Here is a 12,853-nt window from a genome sequence, read left to right on the forward strand (position 1 = left end):
CTCGGTATACCAATGCAAATACACTCCGAGAGAAACTGATGTATGCAGTGAACTCGGGCGCAGGCTTTGACCTTAGTTAATAATTTTGATAATACTCTATCATCCTCGGTGTCCTCCTGCCATGATGTCACTGGCAGCGGACCTGGGACTGCATTTGCTGGAGCCTGGGGTAATGAGACGTCTGGGGAGAGATGTATTTAGTAGTCAGCATCACCGTGTATAGACCTTGTGCTTCGTCTTGTCCATTATCAATCGTAGTCGTACTCCGTAGTATGCCCAGAGACAAAACGTCCCCTACCTCACCAATCCATAGGGCCCGGGGTTACTCCGTCTCATTGCTGTAGCATCAGCCAATAATAGACGAAGCCAAAGGACACTTCCCGCACCGCCCACACTTCCACAAGCCATGAGCAGCGACTATCAACCGATCTCTCTCTTTCCGGCCCTTTTTTCTCTTCTTCTTCTCTCCTTTCCTTCTTCTTCCCGTCTTTTTCTCTTGCTTCCGTTTTCATATATGCTTGCTTAGTCATCTATATTATTAATGTATTACTCATTGCTGACTCATTACATCTCTTGCTTAGACAAATCTTAGTCATCCCAAGCTTTTATTCGCGCCACGAAAGGGAAAGAGAAAAAAAAAAATTCGACGACTTTTTTTTTTTAAACTTTTTCTTCTTCTTCTTCTTCTTTCGCACATCAAAAGATATCAAAAAAAAAAAAAAAAAAAAGTCCAACCAACCTCCAACCACCAACATCGCTTCTTGTGCTTCCTCAGGCTGTGATCTATCCGTCCGTTAGAAACACTTTCGAGTGTTTCCTTTCCTTTGCCCCCTTCCCCTACCAGAAAACTACTCGTAAAGCCTGAAAAATATCAAGCATTACCTCTTCGAGGTTCGCCTGGTGAGTCCTTGTCCCGTCTTCGCCATCCCACGTCGAGCCCGTCGCCGTTTTTGCCAGCACACGAGAAACCATCGGATCCCACGCCTACCTGCGCCCACTGCTGCCTCACCATTGGAAACGAGAGCCGTTCGTGAAGAAGGAAAAGGGGAGGCGCTGGCGGTTGGCGGTGGTTGTGGGTTGTTTGTGGTGGTCCAAAAACCCGGCACACCGCACACTTACCCCAGCTACTTTCACTTCTCCTACAGCTCTCTCCCTTCAACTTTCTCTCATCTCACCTTCCGTTTCGCCCGCAGGATGCTCTGCCTCGCGTCAGCTCTGCCTTTACTGCTCGATCACACCCTGTATCCTTTGAAGAGAATTCCTCGCGGTGCCCCTCTTTTTTTTCTTCTCGAGCTTCTTGATCTGGCTTTGCTAACTTTTTTCCATTTGATTGACGATACGAAAAGATTTCCAAGCGACCAAGAATTCAAACCAAAAAATCACAAAAAAACACGGAAAAACATTAGAAATTATGTCTGCTCCAGAGACCGCGACCAACGTCCCTACGGACCAGGTTGAGGCGCCCACCGAGGCCCCTGCCAACGGCACTGCTGCAGGCGCAGCTCCTAGCACTGAGGCCGCTCCTGAAACTGCCGGAGAGCCCTCTGGCACTGCGGCTCCTGCGACCTCACAGCCTCACTCTGCCTCGTTGTACGTCGGAGAGCTGGACCCTTCCGTCACCGAGGCTATGCTCTACGAGCTCTTCTCCTCCATCGGACAGGTCGCGTCGATCCGTGTCTGCCGTGATGCTGTTACCAGACGCTCTCTTGGCTACGCCTACGTGAACTACAACAACACCGCCGATGGAGAACGTGCCCTTGAGGACCTCAACTACACCCTGATCAAGGGCCGTCCATGCCGTATCATGTGGTCTCAGCGTGACCCTGCCCTCCGCAAGACCGGTCAGGGCAACGTCTTTATTAAGAACCTTGATACTGCTATTGACAACAAGGCTCTTCACGACACGTTTGCTGCTTTCGGAAATATTCTTTCTTGCAAGGTTGCTCAGGATGAGTACGGTAACTCCAAAGGATACGGATTCGTCCACTACGAAACTGCTGAGGCCGCCACCAATGCCATCAAACACGTCAATGGTATGTTGTTGAACGAGAAGAAGGTCTTTGTTGGACACCACATTGCCAAGAAGGATCGCCAGAGCAAGTTTGAGGAGATGAAGGCCAACTTCACCAACATCTACGTCAAGAACGTTGAGCAGGATGTCACCGATGAGGAATTCCGTGGCCTCTTTGAGAAGTACGGTGAAATCACCTCTGCTACCCTCAGCCGTGACAATGAGACCGGCAAGAGCCGCGGGTTTGGATTCGTCAACTTCTCTGACCATGAGGCCGCCTCCGCCGCTGTCGAGGCCTTGAACGAGTACGAGCTCAAGGGTCAGAAGCTCTACGTCGGCCGTGCCCAGAAGAAACATGAACGTGAAGAAGAGTTGCGAAAGCAGTATGAAGCTGCTCGCATCGAAAAGGCTTCCAAGTACCAGGGTGTTAACCTTTACATCAAGAACTTGTCCGACGATATCGATGATGAGAAGCTTCGTGAGCTTTTCAGCAGCTACGGAAACATAACTTCCGCCAAAGTCATGCGCGAAGCCATTGTCGACGTTCCCGCCGAAACCGAAAAGGGCAAGGAAGCCGATAAGGAGAAGGCGAAGGAGGCAGGTGACAAGTCCGAGGAAAAGGGAGAGTCTAAGTCTGAATCTGAAGACAAGTCGAAATCCGAAGAGAAGAGTGAGGGAAAGACTGAGAGTGCCAAGCCTGAAAAGAGACATCTCGGGAAGAGTAAAGGTTTCGGTTTCGTTTGCTTCAGCAACCCAGATGAAGCCTCGAAGGCTGTTACCGAGATGAACCAACGTATGGTCCACGGAAAGCCACTCTACGTTGCTTTGGCCCAACGCAAGGATGTTCGCAAGAGCCAGGTAAGTAGCGCTCAAGGCGATACATTTTCGAAGAACTCAATTTACTAACATCTACCAGCTCGAGGCCAGTATTCAAGCTAGAAACACCATTCGCCAACAGCAGGTTGCTGCTGCCGCCGGAATGGCCCAACCCGTGAGTGCTCCCCCATATATATATACATACTCGATTCTTTTTCTAATACCAAAGATAGTTCATGCAGCCTGCCGTTTTCTATGGCGCTCCGGGCCAGCAAGGTTTCCTCCCCGGTGCTCAGCGTGGAATGCAGTTTGCTGGTCAAGCTGGTATGGTTATGCCAGGAATGCCCGGTGGTCGTCCTGGCCAGTTCCCCCAGTTCCCTGGACAGCAGGGCGGCCGTGGCATGAACCCTAACCAGCCGCTTCCTCCTAACTTCGCCATGGGTAGCCAAGGTATCCCAATGGGTGCAATGCAAAGTGCTGGAATTCCAAATGGCCTAAACTACTCTCAGATAAGCCAGGTCCAGTCGTTCGGCCGTGGAGGTGGTCGTGGCCAGGGTCCAATGCAAGGTATGCCACCGGCTGCCGGTAACGCCCCACAAATGCGTGGTGGACCTGGTGCCCCAGGCTTCGCTCAGGGACGTAACATGCCCATCCAGCAGGGTGGCCGGGCAGGCCCTGGTGGCCGCGGTCAAGGTGCTCCTGGACAAGGCGGTATACCACGCGATGAAGCAGCCGGCTCTGGCTCAATCAACCTCGCAGTTTTCAATGCCGCTCCCGAACCCCAGCAAAAACAGATGCTCGGTGAAGCCATCTACCCTAAGATTCTTGCTCAACAGCCTGAGCTTGCCGGAAAGATCACTGGTATGCTTTTGGAAATGGACAACTCAGAGCTGATTGGCCTGTAAGAAGACACCCTTCCCCATCTATACTTGATTACAATCAAAGCTAACTTACCCGACCAGTGTCGATGATGACGTTGCTCTCCGAGCCAAGGTTGATGAAGCTCTTACTGTCTACGATGAATATGTCAAGAACAAGAATGATGCTCCCACCGGCGAGGCTGCTCAGCCAGAGGCTGGCAAGCCCGCGGAAGAGACTAAGTCTTAAATAATGCTTGAAACGGTTTTCTAATTGTGGAGGAAAGTTTTTGATTCTGGTTTCCTCGGCTTGGCATGTCTTAACGAATACTCTTCCTCTTGTTTCTATCTTCCTTTTCGTTTTTCCTTCTTTTTTTTGCTGGACGACCACCTCCCCCCCTTCTGCCTGGCGTTTATGCCACTCTACCCATCCAGCCTTGTTATACGGTATGGAATCCTTTTCTTTTTTCCCTCCAAGTTTCGGTTGTAGCTGGCAAAGGTTTGACGTTGGAAGTGGGAAAAAGTTCCATCACATCTTTCTCCCTTCCTGGTAACAAAGAATATCCCTTATCTTTCATTCCCCCTTTTCCCTTCTCCTTATTACGTTTCATCCCCCTTGTGCGTTCACCTTGCTTACGTCTTCATGACATCTCCCTCCCCTTTTCCAGGAGTTTTATCTGTCTGTCTTTTCTTTCTAACTCGTGCTTGATTCCCTTTTTGCCCAGGTCTTTGCCTTCTTCTCTTTTTTATTTCATTCATCTGTTTTCTTTTCTTTTCTTTTCTTTTTTATTTTTGATCCTGTTAGAATGTGGAATGTGGTAGCAACGCATGCATGTTAAGGTTCCTTACAGCCCAGACAGCATTTATCTTTGTGTGGTAATTTTACAAATTGTGAACAACCAGCACAAATGAACGACCAATGAGAAGGGAAAAAGGAGAGTATGGGAATGAAAAGGAAATGCCAATTCAAAAAAAAAGTTCATATCTTACGGTGCTAGGGAGGCCTTCTGCGCTTCGTCTTCTCTTTCCTTTCCTCTGTGCTTGTCCAATTTCTTTATACCTTTTCTTTCCTCGAAGAATGGCCCCGGAGGCTTGCAGTGTGTATATTTAACTCGGGGTTTGAGTTGAGCTGAACGCAGGTGCTTACCGTGCCTCGTTAAGAGATGAAGTGGACTATCCAAGAATGATACAAGCGTTCAATATTCTAAACATACCGCATTTGAACTGTTTAGAAAGATAGACTGCCCTAGGAGTATATCTATGCGTCTCTTTTATCATTATACCGAAAATATATGTTTGCTCTCTGCGCGCACAGCATATCCTGCAGGCTAAATTGTGGTCATTCTATGGTCTATATTCCAAATAACAATTCAAATTTTCAAATGTTGCGCCTCTAAGTTTAAAAGGCTTGATGTCGTCATAACTAGCACAAGACACCTTCAGCCCACCATAACATGGATCGCGGTGTCGAGGAAAACATCCCCACGTTAACAATATAGGGTAAACGAATTATAACATTACATTGCACCTGGCTAAGGACTTGTATAAGATGGATTTTACGTCTTCGTTCCATGGCATTGACAGCGAGCTAAAGGGTGCATACATTACGCTACCTGCGAAGTATATGCTCTATGGGCAAGGCAAGTGATATACACTCGACCGCAGGGCATTATGACACGACGAAATAACACAGTTAACTAACATGTTAATAACACGATTAGGAAGTCGAAGCTCGCTACGAAAAGTGGTTTCTGAGCTAGGAGGATCCAAAGCATTTATCATAACGGGAAGATCGTTGAACGAGAAAACACCCGTTATCAAAGAGCTAGAGGGTCTCCTGGCGGACTCGCATGCGGGTACATATGCTGGAGTCCGCCAACATGCGTACGCTGCTAAATCTATGTGGGATAGAAGGTCGTCAAACTAACTGGCGGAGAATAGGCCTGTTGCGGATATAGAGTCCGCAACAGAACATATCAAGCAATCTGCGGCAAATGTCCTTGTAGCGGTTGGGGGAGGATCGCCCATAGATGCCGCGAAGGCCGTCGCCTACCATATACATCAACACACTGAAAAATGGATACCTATAGTTGCCCTACCGACGACCCTGAGTGTAGCTGAAAATACATTTGGAGCAGGGTATACCAGTCGTGAAGGTCTAAAAGTTGGGATCTTCCACCCTGAATTGGCACCGAAAGGTATTGAAGATTGATCTTAATAACTACTTAGTTAACTAGCTAGCTAATGTGTCTGCTAATGTTTGCAGCAATCATCTATGATGCCGAAATCACTCTACATACCCCAGCACGTCTATGGCTAAGCTCTGCTGTAAGCAACCTCAAAATTGGCCAACAACTCTCTAGCTTACAATACGCTAAAGAATATATTCAGGTCCGTGCAATTGATCATGCAGTTGAATTACAGTATCATCCTCAGGCAGCCGAGGTGCCTACAAAACGACTGTGTCGAACGGCGATAAGAGAGATCTTCAGGCTCCTCCCGCTGTGCAAGAAGGATCCCGAAGACCCAAAGATTCGCCAGGAATTACAAATAGCCGCGTATTCCGCCTTCCCTCCGTTCTACTTTACAGCCCCCATAGGGCTAAGCCATGCAATTGGTCATGTTATTGGGGCTACATATGCAATTCCACACGGTATCACATCTTGTATATCCCTGGCTAAAACCATACACTTCAAAGCCACTAGGAATCCGGAGGAAGCTCATCAAATTGCGAAAATATTGCCATATATTGGCCAGGCTTGTTCAGGTGATGATGCAAAGGATGCAAATGCTGTGGGAGATGCTATAGCCAAGTTGGTGGAGATGTTGGAATTGAAATCTACATTGACTGAAGTAAGAGAATATCTCCAAAGTTGTCTAAAATAGATCCTCAATCGACTGCTAATTTCATGTTTCATTGAACACTAGTTCTCCGTCAGGCCCAGTGAGGCTGACACAATTGCGTTGCGGGCATTGAAAGGGGACAAGAAAGATCCAAATCTGCCAGCATGTAAGTGAGCATCCTTGTTCAGTACAGTTCAATCAGTACTAAATCACTTAACAGTGTTTGAGCTTATTCGAAGCTTGTATTAATTGACCTGGATCGAACTGTTAAATAGCAATTGCATTGAAGCATGACCTAGAAAACATTCTTTACGTGGTTAAACAACCCAAGAAAATAATTATCTATATAAGAGATTCTCTACCATCTTTGCAATAGCCAAAGAGCTAGTCAACCCGGGGCTCTCAATCCCAAGTAAGTTTATGAAGCCTGGGAAACCCTTTTCTTCCTGAATCACAAAGTCTTGGAAATTTTTCCCGGAGGTGACGGAACCACCCCTAATCAGCTTGGGCCTAATACCACAGTAATCAAGACCAATCGCATCGGGATTCACGCTGGGTAAGTATGCCTGGATCTCCTTGATAGCTTGTGTTAAACGTTTTGGGCTCGGGATCAAATTATCTGGGCTGTCTACCCACTCGACGTCAGGGCCGAATTTTATTCGGCCGGCCATATCGAGAGTCAGATGTGTGCCTAATCCGCCATAACTGGGTCGAGGCGCTGGGTATAGTAGGGTTGAAGGCTTTGGTGATGAAGCAGCGTATGAGAAATACGTCCCTTTAGCGAAGTGAGGAGTTCGATGTCTTTCTGGTGGTAAAATCATGTTGTTTATTCCACATGCAAAGTGACCAGCACAATTAATGAGTGTTTCAGCTGTAAAAGACGACTCTTCGTCTTTTCTCTCTCCGGACCTGGTAAAAACTTCATAAGCGCCTCCACTTAGAGGTTCAACTTTATAAACCTCAGTCAACAGCACGCAGTCTCCGCCTCTTTCCTCATAGTTGCCGTGTAGATACGACATGAGAGAGTGAGCGTCCACTATCCCGGTCGTGGGACTTTCTAGGATCCCTGCCTCTGCTCGTACATCTGGCTCTCTCCTTTTTGCCTCTTCGGCGGAAACAAAGCGTATCGGTACACCTATTTCCTTAGCATGGAGGAAAACTTTCAAACATTCCTTCCATTGCTCCTCATCCTGGGCAACAATCCACTTCTTAGTGTTGCGGTGTGGGATGTTTTGCTTCTCGCAAAGTTCATAAAGCATTTCTTTCCCTTCAATGCATAGTTTTGTTTTTAATGAGTCTACGCCATAGTATAGACCAGCGTGAATTACCTATAGGTCGCCTGTTAGCTTTAGTTGCCTTCCCAAAACGAAGGTTGGTGAAGAGTCTGCCACTGACCTCTGAGTTTCGACTGCTTGTCTCTGTTCCAACTGCGGAGTGTCTCTCAACTAGAATAGTCGATGTTCCTTCTCGAGCTGCTAATTGACGAGCCACAGCTAGCCCAACAACTCCGGCTCCAATTACCTATTCTCCACATCATTAAAACATGTTCAGATCACCACGTTATAAGATCAAACACAACTTCAGACGGGATTGTGTCGAGAGAGTGTCATAGTACTACTTACTGCGTGTGTAAAGTCAGTATGTAGCTTACTGCTACTAGAAAATAGGCGGCATCTTGCTAGCGGCCTTGAAAGCGCGCGCCTAGCGAACATTGCGCAACCAGTGCTGAGACGACGTCGCCAGCTCAACTCCTCGTCTCACAGGCTAATCCAATCTGAGGGCCTGCTGGTTCACTTATCGGGTCTTGCCTTTGACCATTTGAGAAGTAGACGGTAGGTAAGGATAGAAGAGTAAGTAACAGTAACAGGGGGAGTCTTAGCCGTGGACGGGGGGGTTTTGAGCTTAGTAATGGCCGAACCACAATTCGGTCCGGCATTTTGTGGAGATCAACAGGGGCATTTCTCATATTGCGACTATATCTACAGCGAAGTATAAAAGGGCTTCTTGACACGCATATTAGACGAACACAATGTGGATGCTACTGTAAATATAAGTAGAATAACATCAAGTGACATGCCAGCCAGACTCCGACGCTTACTTGCAGCCACTTGCTTCCATAGACCAACCAAGACGCCATAAAAACTTGCTCTATATCCCAAGGGTTCTACACATGAAGAAGAAAATGTCCCACTGCTGCGAATGACTATCGACGGTTACTTGGCCCTCTAATGAAAGATTCAAAATGCTACGAGATTGTTAGTATGTCAAAAACAACGATGAATCGCCTATCGTAAGTACGTACCTCTTTCTGGTCCGTTGCCAGTTTTCCTTTGGCATCCTAAAAAGGAAGATTAGGAGCGTTCAAACTCGTGGATAAAGATAAATCATGACTTACACTGATAATAGTTAGAATTAAGGAGTAATTGTTAAAGAGAAAACGTTCTCTTCTTTTGGCGTCACCGCTGCTCTTGCTTAGTTTGGTGAGCAGGGCGTCGAATTCATTCACCAGTCTGCCTAGACTGTTGAAAATCGGCTCATCATCACCAGCTTCGTTGCATAATGTCAATATACTATGCAGGAACTGGCCAAATCTTTGCGTAAGGAAGTGCGGTGCAGATGATTGGGCATCGGTTGATGTCAGAGCTAGGACTGAAAGGCCACTTCTAGTAGATGCTGTTGATATCCTCTTCAGCGATTCAAGATGCATGTCCATGATCATTTGGAACCGAGGCCAGAGCTGCATGTTGATGCCGTTGATGTAAGGATCCGCCACAGGGACCTTCCGACGTTGCATTTCAAATGCAAATTGCTGGTTTAATCTTACACAAAGGAGGATCCCAATGCAGTCAGTAGTGGTCTCGATAAGCTGTTTTGTCAGAGCCTGCCCAGATGCCAATGTGGGCTCGAAGATCTCCGTCACTTTCTGAGAAGTATAATGTATTGTTTTCGCAGAAAACATCTCGGCCATAAACGAATACTCAGCAGATATATTATCAATCAGCGCCAGATTGAAGTTTCGGAAGACAATCTCCAGCCCATGTGTAGATTTGTCTTCCTCTGCCAAGTAAGATGAGAGAGCCATGTGGGAGCTTGATTTCAATATGTCCATACGCCGACCCAAGGCGAGGGGATCATGAGCAGCAAGTGCAGGACTACGGCCGCCAGAGCCACCATGTGCTAAGAAAGGTTAGCATATTGAACTACCTTGTAGCATATAGATATAGTAATATGATTACCCGTTCTTTGCGAAGAAGCATCGCCTCCAAGGAGATCATTTCGATCAATTGAATAAAGCTTCAACTTATCTAAGGCTTGGGAATATCGAGTGAAGTTTGATAAGTAATACCACCTCATCGTATTGACATATGCTTGGGTGATCTCCTCGGATAATGTTGGGTGGTGAGTTGAAAGATATGTATATAGATCTTTGTATTTCAGGAGCGACTGTTGTTGGATGACTTGACCATTCATATTGGGGGATCGAATGGCCTTTATTTGAGTGACAAGGAAGTCCCGAATCCGCTCCACAGCCTTCATATAAAATTAGTGATGGGGCCTGAGCGAGCTATGGCTGGGACAGAAGTAACGCACCTTTTCTTGCAAATTTTTCAGTAAAGGTCTAACATCCTCTATGGCCTTTATGTTTTCCGGGGTAGAGGTGTCTGCATTAATAGTAGAAGAAAGCGTGTCGAGTTCAGAGAGAGCTTTAACCCATTCCTGGTCGATAGGACGGTCTGATATCGACCGAACTGTACGTGGTGACACACTTATCTTCTCGACAGCCGGCCCCAGGATTCGTTCAACATTCTTCCTATTCTCAAGCTGTGAACTTAGTCGGAATGAACGGGACTGTAGGGACTCAATCTTCGAGGATATAGCCCCCAGCTCGGCTTGGAACTTCGTAAGGTATGATTCAACCGATTTTAGTAGTTCGTCACATCCCTAGAGTGCAAAGATGGTTAGCTAGGAAGCCCATTTATTATAGTAGGCGAAAAGATTTGAATGAAGATGTGAGATGTGACATACTGTGATCGAATTGTGAAGTTCTTCAAAAATATTCCGATCTTTCTCATCTATATACATCCAAATATCATCAATGGGTGACTGTGGATAGACAAAGAGATATTCATCATGGGAGGCTCACACTGCTCAAAAGATTGTAGCCCCTGAACATAGCTCTGGCGAGCTGGCTGCGTCTCCTTCTGGTGTGCAAACTCCTCTAAGCTGAGGCCGCCAAAGTCGATGTTCTCACAAAGGACATCCGGCTTCTCTAGCGGCGAGGCTGTCTCATCGCCGGACGTAGAACTGCTACGTCGCTGGCCAATGATGCCGTTCAAGACATCTACTGGGTCAGGGTAGCTTTGGTTCCTCATGGCCGAAGAAGGCTGTCTCGAGAATCCATTCGCGGCGGCTCGTGCGGCGCCGGGTAGGGAGGTGGTGGAGGCATTCGGGGTGGGAGAGAAAGACAGTGAAGAGGACCTGGGACTAAACGACGGCCGTCCCGGCTTGTTAGCAGCAGATAGCTGTGACTGCCGCCGTGCTGGAGAGTATGGCAGGCTGCCGGTGGACGCAGAGGCAACCGGGCCTCCCTGGCCGGCAGCTCCTCTGTCTGGCCACATCTTCGCGCTGTCTGTCCACTCTCGACGCCGGTCTGCATCCAAACGGGCTCCTAAACGCGCATGTCTCAGGGCCCCCGGTGTCGCCGTCGCTATCGCTATCACTGCTGGCGTCTCTGTCTCTGTCTCTGTGTCCGCTGCCTCGTCCTCGTCTCGCCGTCGTCCTGCTCGTCCTCTCGTCCGCCCTAGAGCTGACTAATGGATCAGCCTGGCTGCGGTCGCCTGCACGAGCCAAAAGCGCCAAAAGCAGCAAACAGTGCAAACAGGCCCAAACAGGCTAAGCACTCCCGACCCCTCTACACAAGTTTTTATTTTGTTATTTTTTTTTTTTTTTTCCCTCCTTTTGGCGGGAGGGCAGCGGGCATTTTAAATATAAATAATTTCTTTGCCTACTTTCACACTTCGGCCTCCTCCCCACCCTTGCCTTCTCACAACCACTTCCCATCTCGCGCACACTTGCCGGCCTCTCCCCCCCATACAACCTCCTCCAGCCTATTTTCTAACCTATCGACTCGACATCCCTCATCATGGCCGACGACGAGCAGGTAAAAACATCCCACTTCCCTATGCCTCTTCCCCGCATCCGTCGCGGGCGCTACTTTGTGGAATTTTTTTTTTATTTGGCAGCCACAGAAAAACAATGAGTTCTGGTCGCTGACTCTGGTCTATAGCACAATGTCACCTTCGAGAGCGCCGATGCTGGCGCCTCCGAGACCTTCCCAATGCAGTGTTCTGCCCTGCGAAAGAACGGTCACGTCGTCATCAAGGGCCGTCCCTGCAAGATTGTTGAGATGACCACCTCGAAGACCGGAAAGCACGGTCACGCCAAAGTCCACTTGGTCGCCATCGATATCTTCACCGGCAAGAAGCTTGAGGATCTCTCTCCCTCCACCCACAACATGGATGTCCCCAACGTCCGCCGTCAGGAATACCAGCTGGTAAGTTGCCACTTGTTTGCATAATAATCGGTGGTGACGCGAGTTCTTATATACTAACACCACCGCAGCTGGACATCAGTGACGACGGTTTCCTTAACTTGATGAAGGAAGACGGAACTCCCAAGGATGACGTCAAACTTCCTTCTGGTGAGGTCGGTGAAAAGATCGAGCGACTCTTCAGAACTGAGGAGAAGGACGTCAGTAAGTAAACCCCCGCTACCTCTTCTAGATCACAACGGCCTTTTCCTCTAACTGCTTTATAGGCGTTGTTGTTTTGACTGCCATGGGTGAGGAGGTCGCTATGGATGCAAAGGAAGTTACCCACTAAGTTAGTACGACAAATCCTGAATTACCATTTTAACATTATTCTACCTGCTCTTGCTAGAATTCTGTGTCCATAAGCCGTTCCATTAAAAAATCACCTACGTGGGCGTTAAGCACCCTTGGAGACGGTCATCTTCTTTGACTTGCTTGCATCCGCAGATGGCAGAAATAGGTCCTAGCAGCTTTTTCTGGGCTATGTTTTTCTAGTATACAAGTGGATGCTCTTCATGTGTGGCATTTCCTAAATGACAGAGTGATGATGAATGAAAAGATATACGATGTCAAAGCATTTCCTTCGTTGTACAGCCACCCTCTTCTATATCTTGTCCCATTAGAGTACGCCAGAGAATACCTTGAAAACCATTGGCTCACGTGCCACTACCAGTAGCTCCTCTCTAGTCATCGAATAACTACTGTATTGAATTTTTTTTTTAAAAAAAAAAAAAA

The 12,853-nt window shown here is 47.7% G+C and overlaps 6 protein-coding genes across 7 annotated transcripts; 4 read left to right on the forward strand and 2 right to left on the reverse strand.

Annotated features, from left to right (window-relative positions):
- Positions 1-1,411: 1,411 nt before the first annotated feature.
- TERG_04893 (polyadenylate-binding protein, cytoplasmic and nuclear) lies at positions 1,412-3,934 on the forward strand (the record flags this gene model as incomplete). The annotated part of the gene is made up of 4 exons (XM_003234254.1): positions 1,412-2,869; positions 2,928-3,002; positions 3,061-3,728; positions 3,790-3,934. 4 exons carry the CDS (start codon positions 1,412-1,414, stop codon positions 3,932-3,934), a joined length of 2,346 nt encoding a protein of 781 aa, XP_003234302.1.
- A 1,452-nt stretch (positions 3,935-5,386) lies between these two features.
- On the forward strand, positions 5,387-6,777 carry TERG_04894 (uncharacterized protein; the record flags this gene model as incomplete). The annotated part of the gene is made up of 6 exons (XM_003234255.2): positions 5,387-5,568; positions 5,626-5,882; positions 5,951-6,012; positions 6,076-6,537; positions 6,613-6,694; positions 6,749-6,777. 6 exons carry the CDS (start codon positions 5,387-5,389, stop codon positions 6,775-6,777), a joined length of 1,074 nt encoding a protein of 357 aa, XP_003234303.2.
- Positions 6,778-6,866: 89 nt separating this feature from the next.
- Positions 6,867-8,240, reverse strand: TERG_04895 (uncharacterized protein; the record flags this gene model as incomplete). Its single annotated transcript, XM_003234256.1, has 3 exons — positions 6,867-7,856; positions 7,924-8,049; positions 8,151-8,240. 3 exons carry the CDS (start codon positions 8,238-8,240, stop codon positions 6,867-6,869), a joined length of 1,206 nt encoding a protein of 401 aa, XP_003234304.1.
- A 626-nt stretch (positions 8,241-8,866) lies between these two features.
- On the reverse strand, positions 8,867-9,637 carry TERG_04896 (uncharacterized protein; the record flags this gene model as incomplete). The annotated part of the gene is made up of 1 exon (XM_003234257.2): positions 8,867-9,637. The coding sequence occupies one exon, from the start codon at positions 9,635-9,637 to the stop codon at positions 8,867-8,869; it is 771 nt and encodes a 256-aa protein (XP_003234305.2).
- Positions 9,638-10,899: 1,262 nt separating this feature from the next.
- On the forward strand, positions 10,900-11,343 carry TERG_12203 (uncharacterized protein; the record flags this gene model as incomplete). The annotated part of the gene is made up of 1 exon (XM_047751197.1): positions 10,900-11,343. The coding sequence occupies one exon, from the start codon at positions 10,900-10,902 to the stop codon at positions 11,341-11,343; it is 444 nt and encodes a 147-aa protein (XP_047606437.1).
- Positions 11,344-11,503: 160 nt separating this feature from the next.
- TERG_04897 (eukaryotic translation initiation factor 5A) lies at positions 11,504-12,815 on the forward strand. Of its 2 annotated transcripts, XM_003234258.2 has the most exons (4): positions 11,504-11,689; positions 11,816-12,082; positions 12,151-12,283; positions 12,346-12,815. In XM_003234258.2, the coding sequence occupies exons 1-4, from the start codon at positions 11,672-11,674 to the stop codon at positions 12,408-12,410; spliced, it is 483 nt and encodes a 160-aa protein (XP_003234306.1). In that variant the 5' UTR covers positions 11,504-11,671; the 3' UTR covers positions 12,411-12,815. The 2 variants fall into 2 exon arrangements, with proteins under 2 accessions (XP_003234306.1, XP_047606438.1); XM_047749886.1 differs by having other exon boundaries at positions 12,151-12,815.
- The last annotated feature ends 38 nt before the right edge of the window (positions 12,816-12,853 follow it).

This window comes from Trichophyton rubrum (assembly GCF_000151425.1).
Source record: "Trichophyton rubrum CBS 118892 genomic scaffold supercont2.5, whole genome shotgun sequence".
In the NCBI taxonomy this organism is placed as follows: domain Eukaryota; kingdom Fungi; phylum Ascomycota; class Eurotiomycetes; order Onygenales; family Arthrodermataceae; genus Trichophyton; species Trichophyton rubrum.

Excerpts from the sequence above, each read along its gene's own strand:
- TERG_04897 (XM_003234258.2), top strand. Across the intron at positions 12,083-12,150 it reads GCCGTCAGGAATACCAGCTG|CTGGACATCAGTGACGACGG; the intron begins GTAAGTTGCCAC and ends ACACCACCGCAG. Across the intron at positions 12,284-12,345 it reads AACTGAGGAGAAGGACGTCA|GCGTTGTTGTTTTGACTGCC; the intron begins GTAAGTAAACCC and ends ACTGCTTTATAG.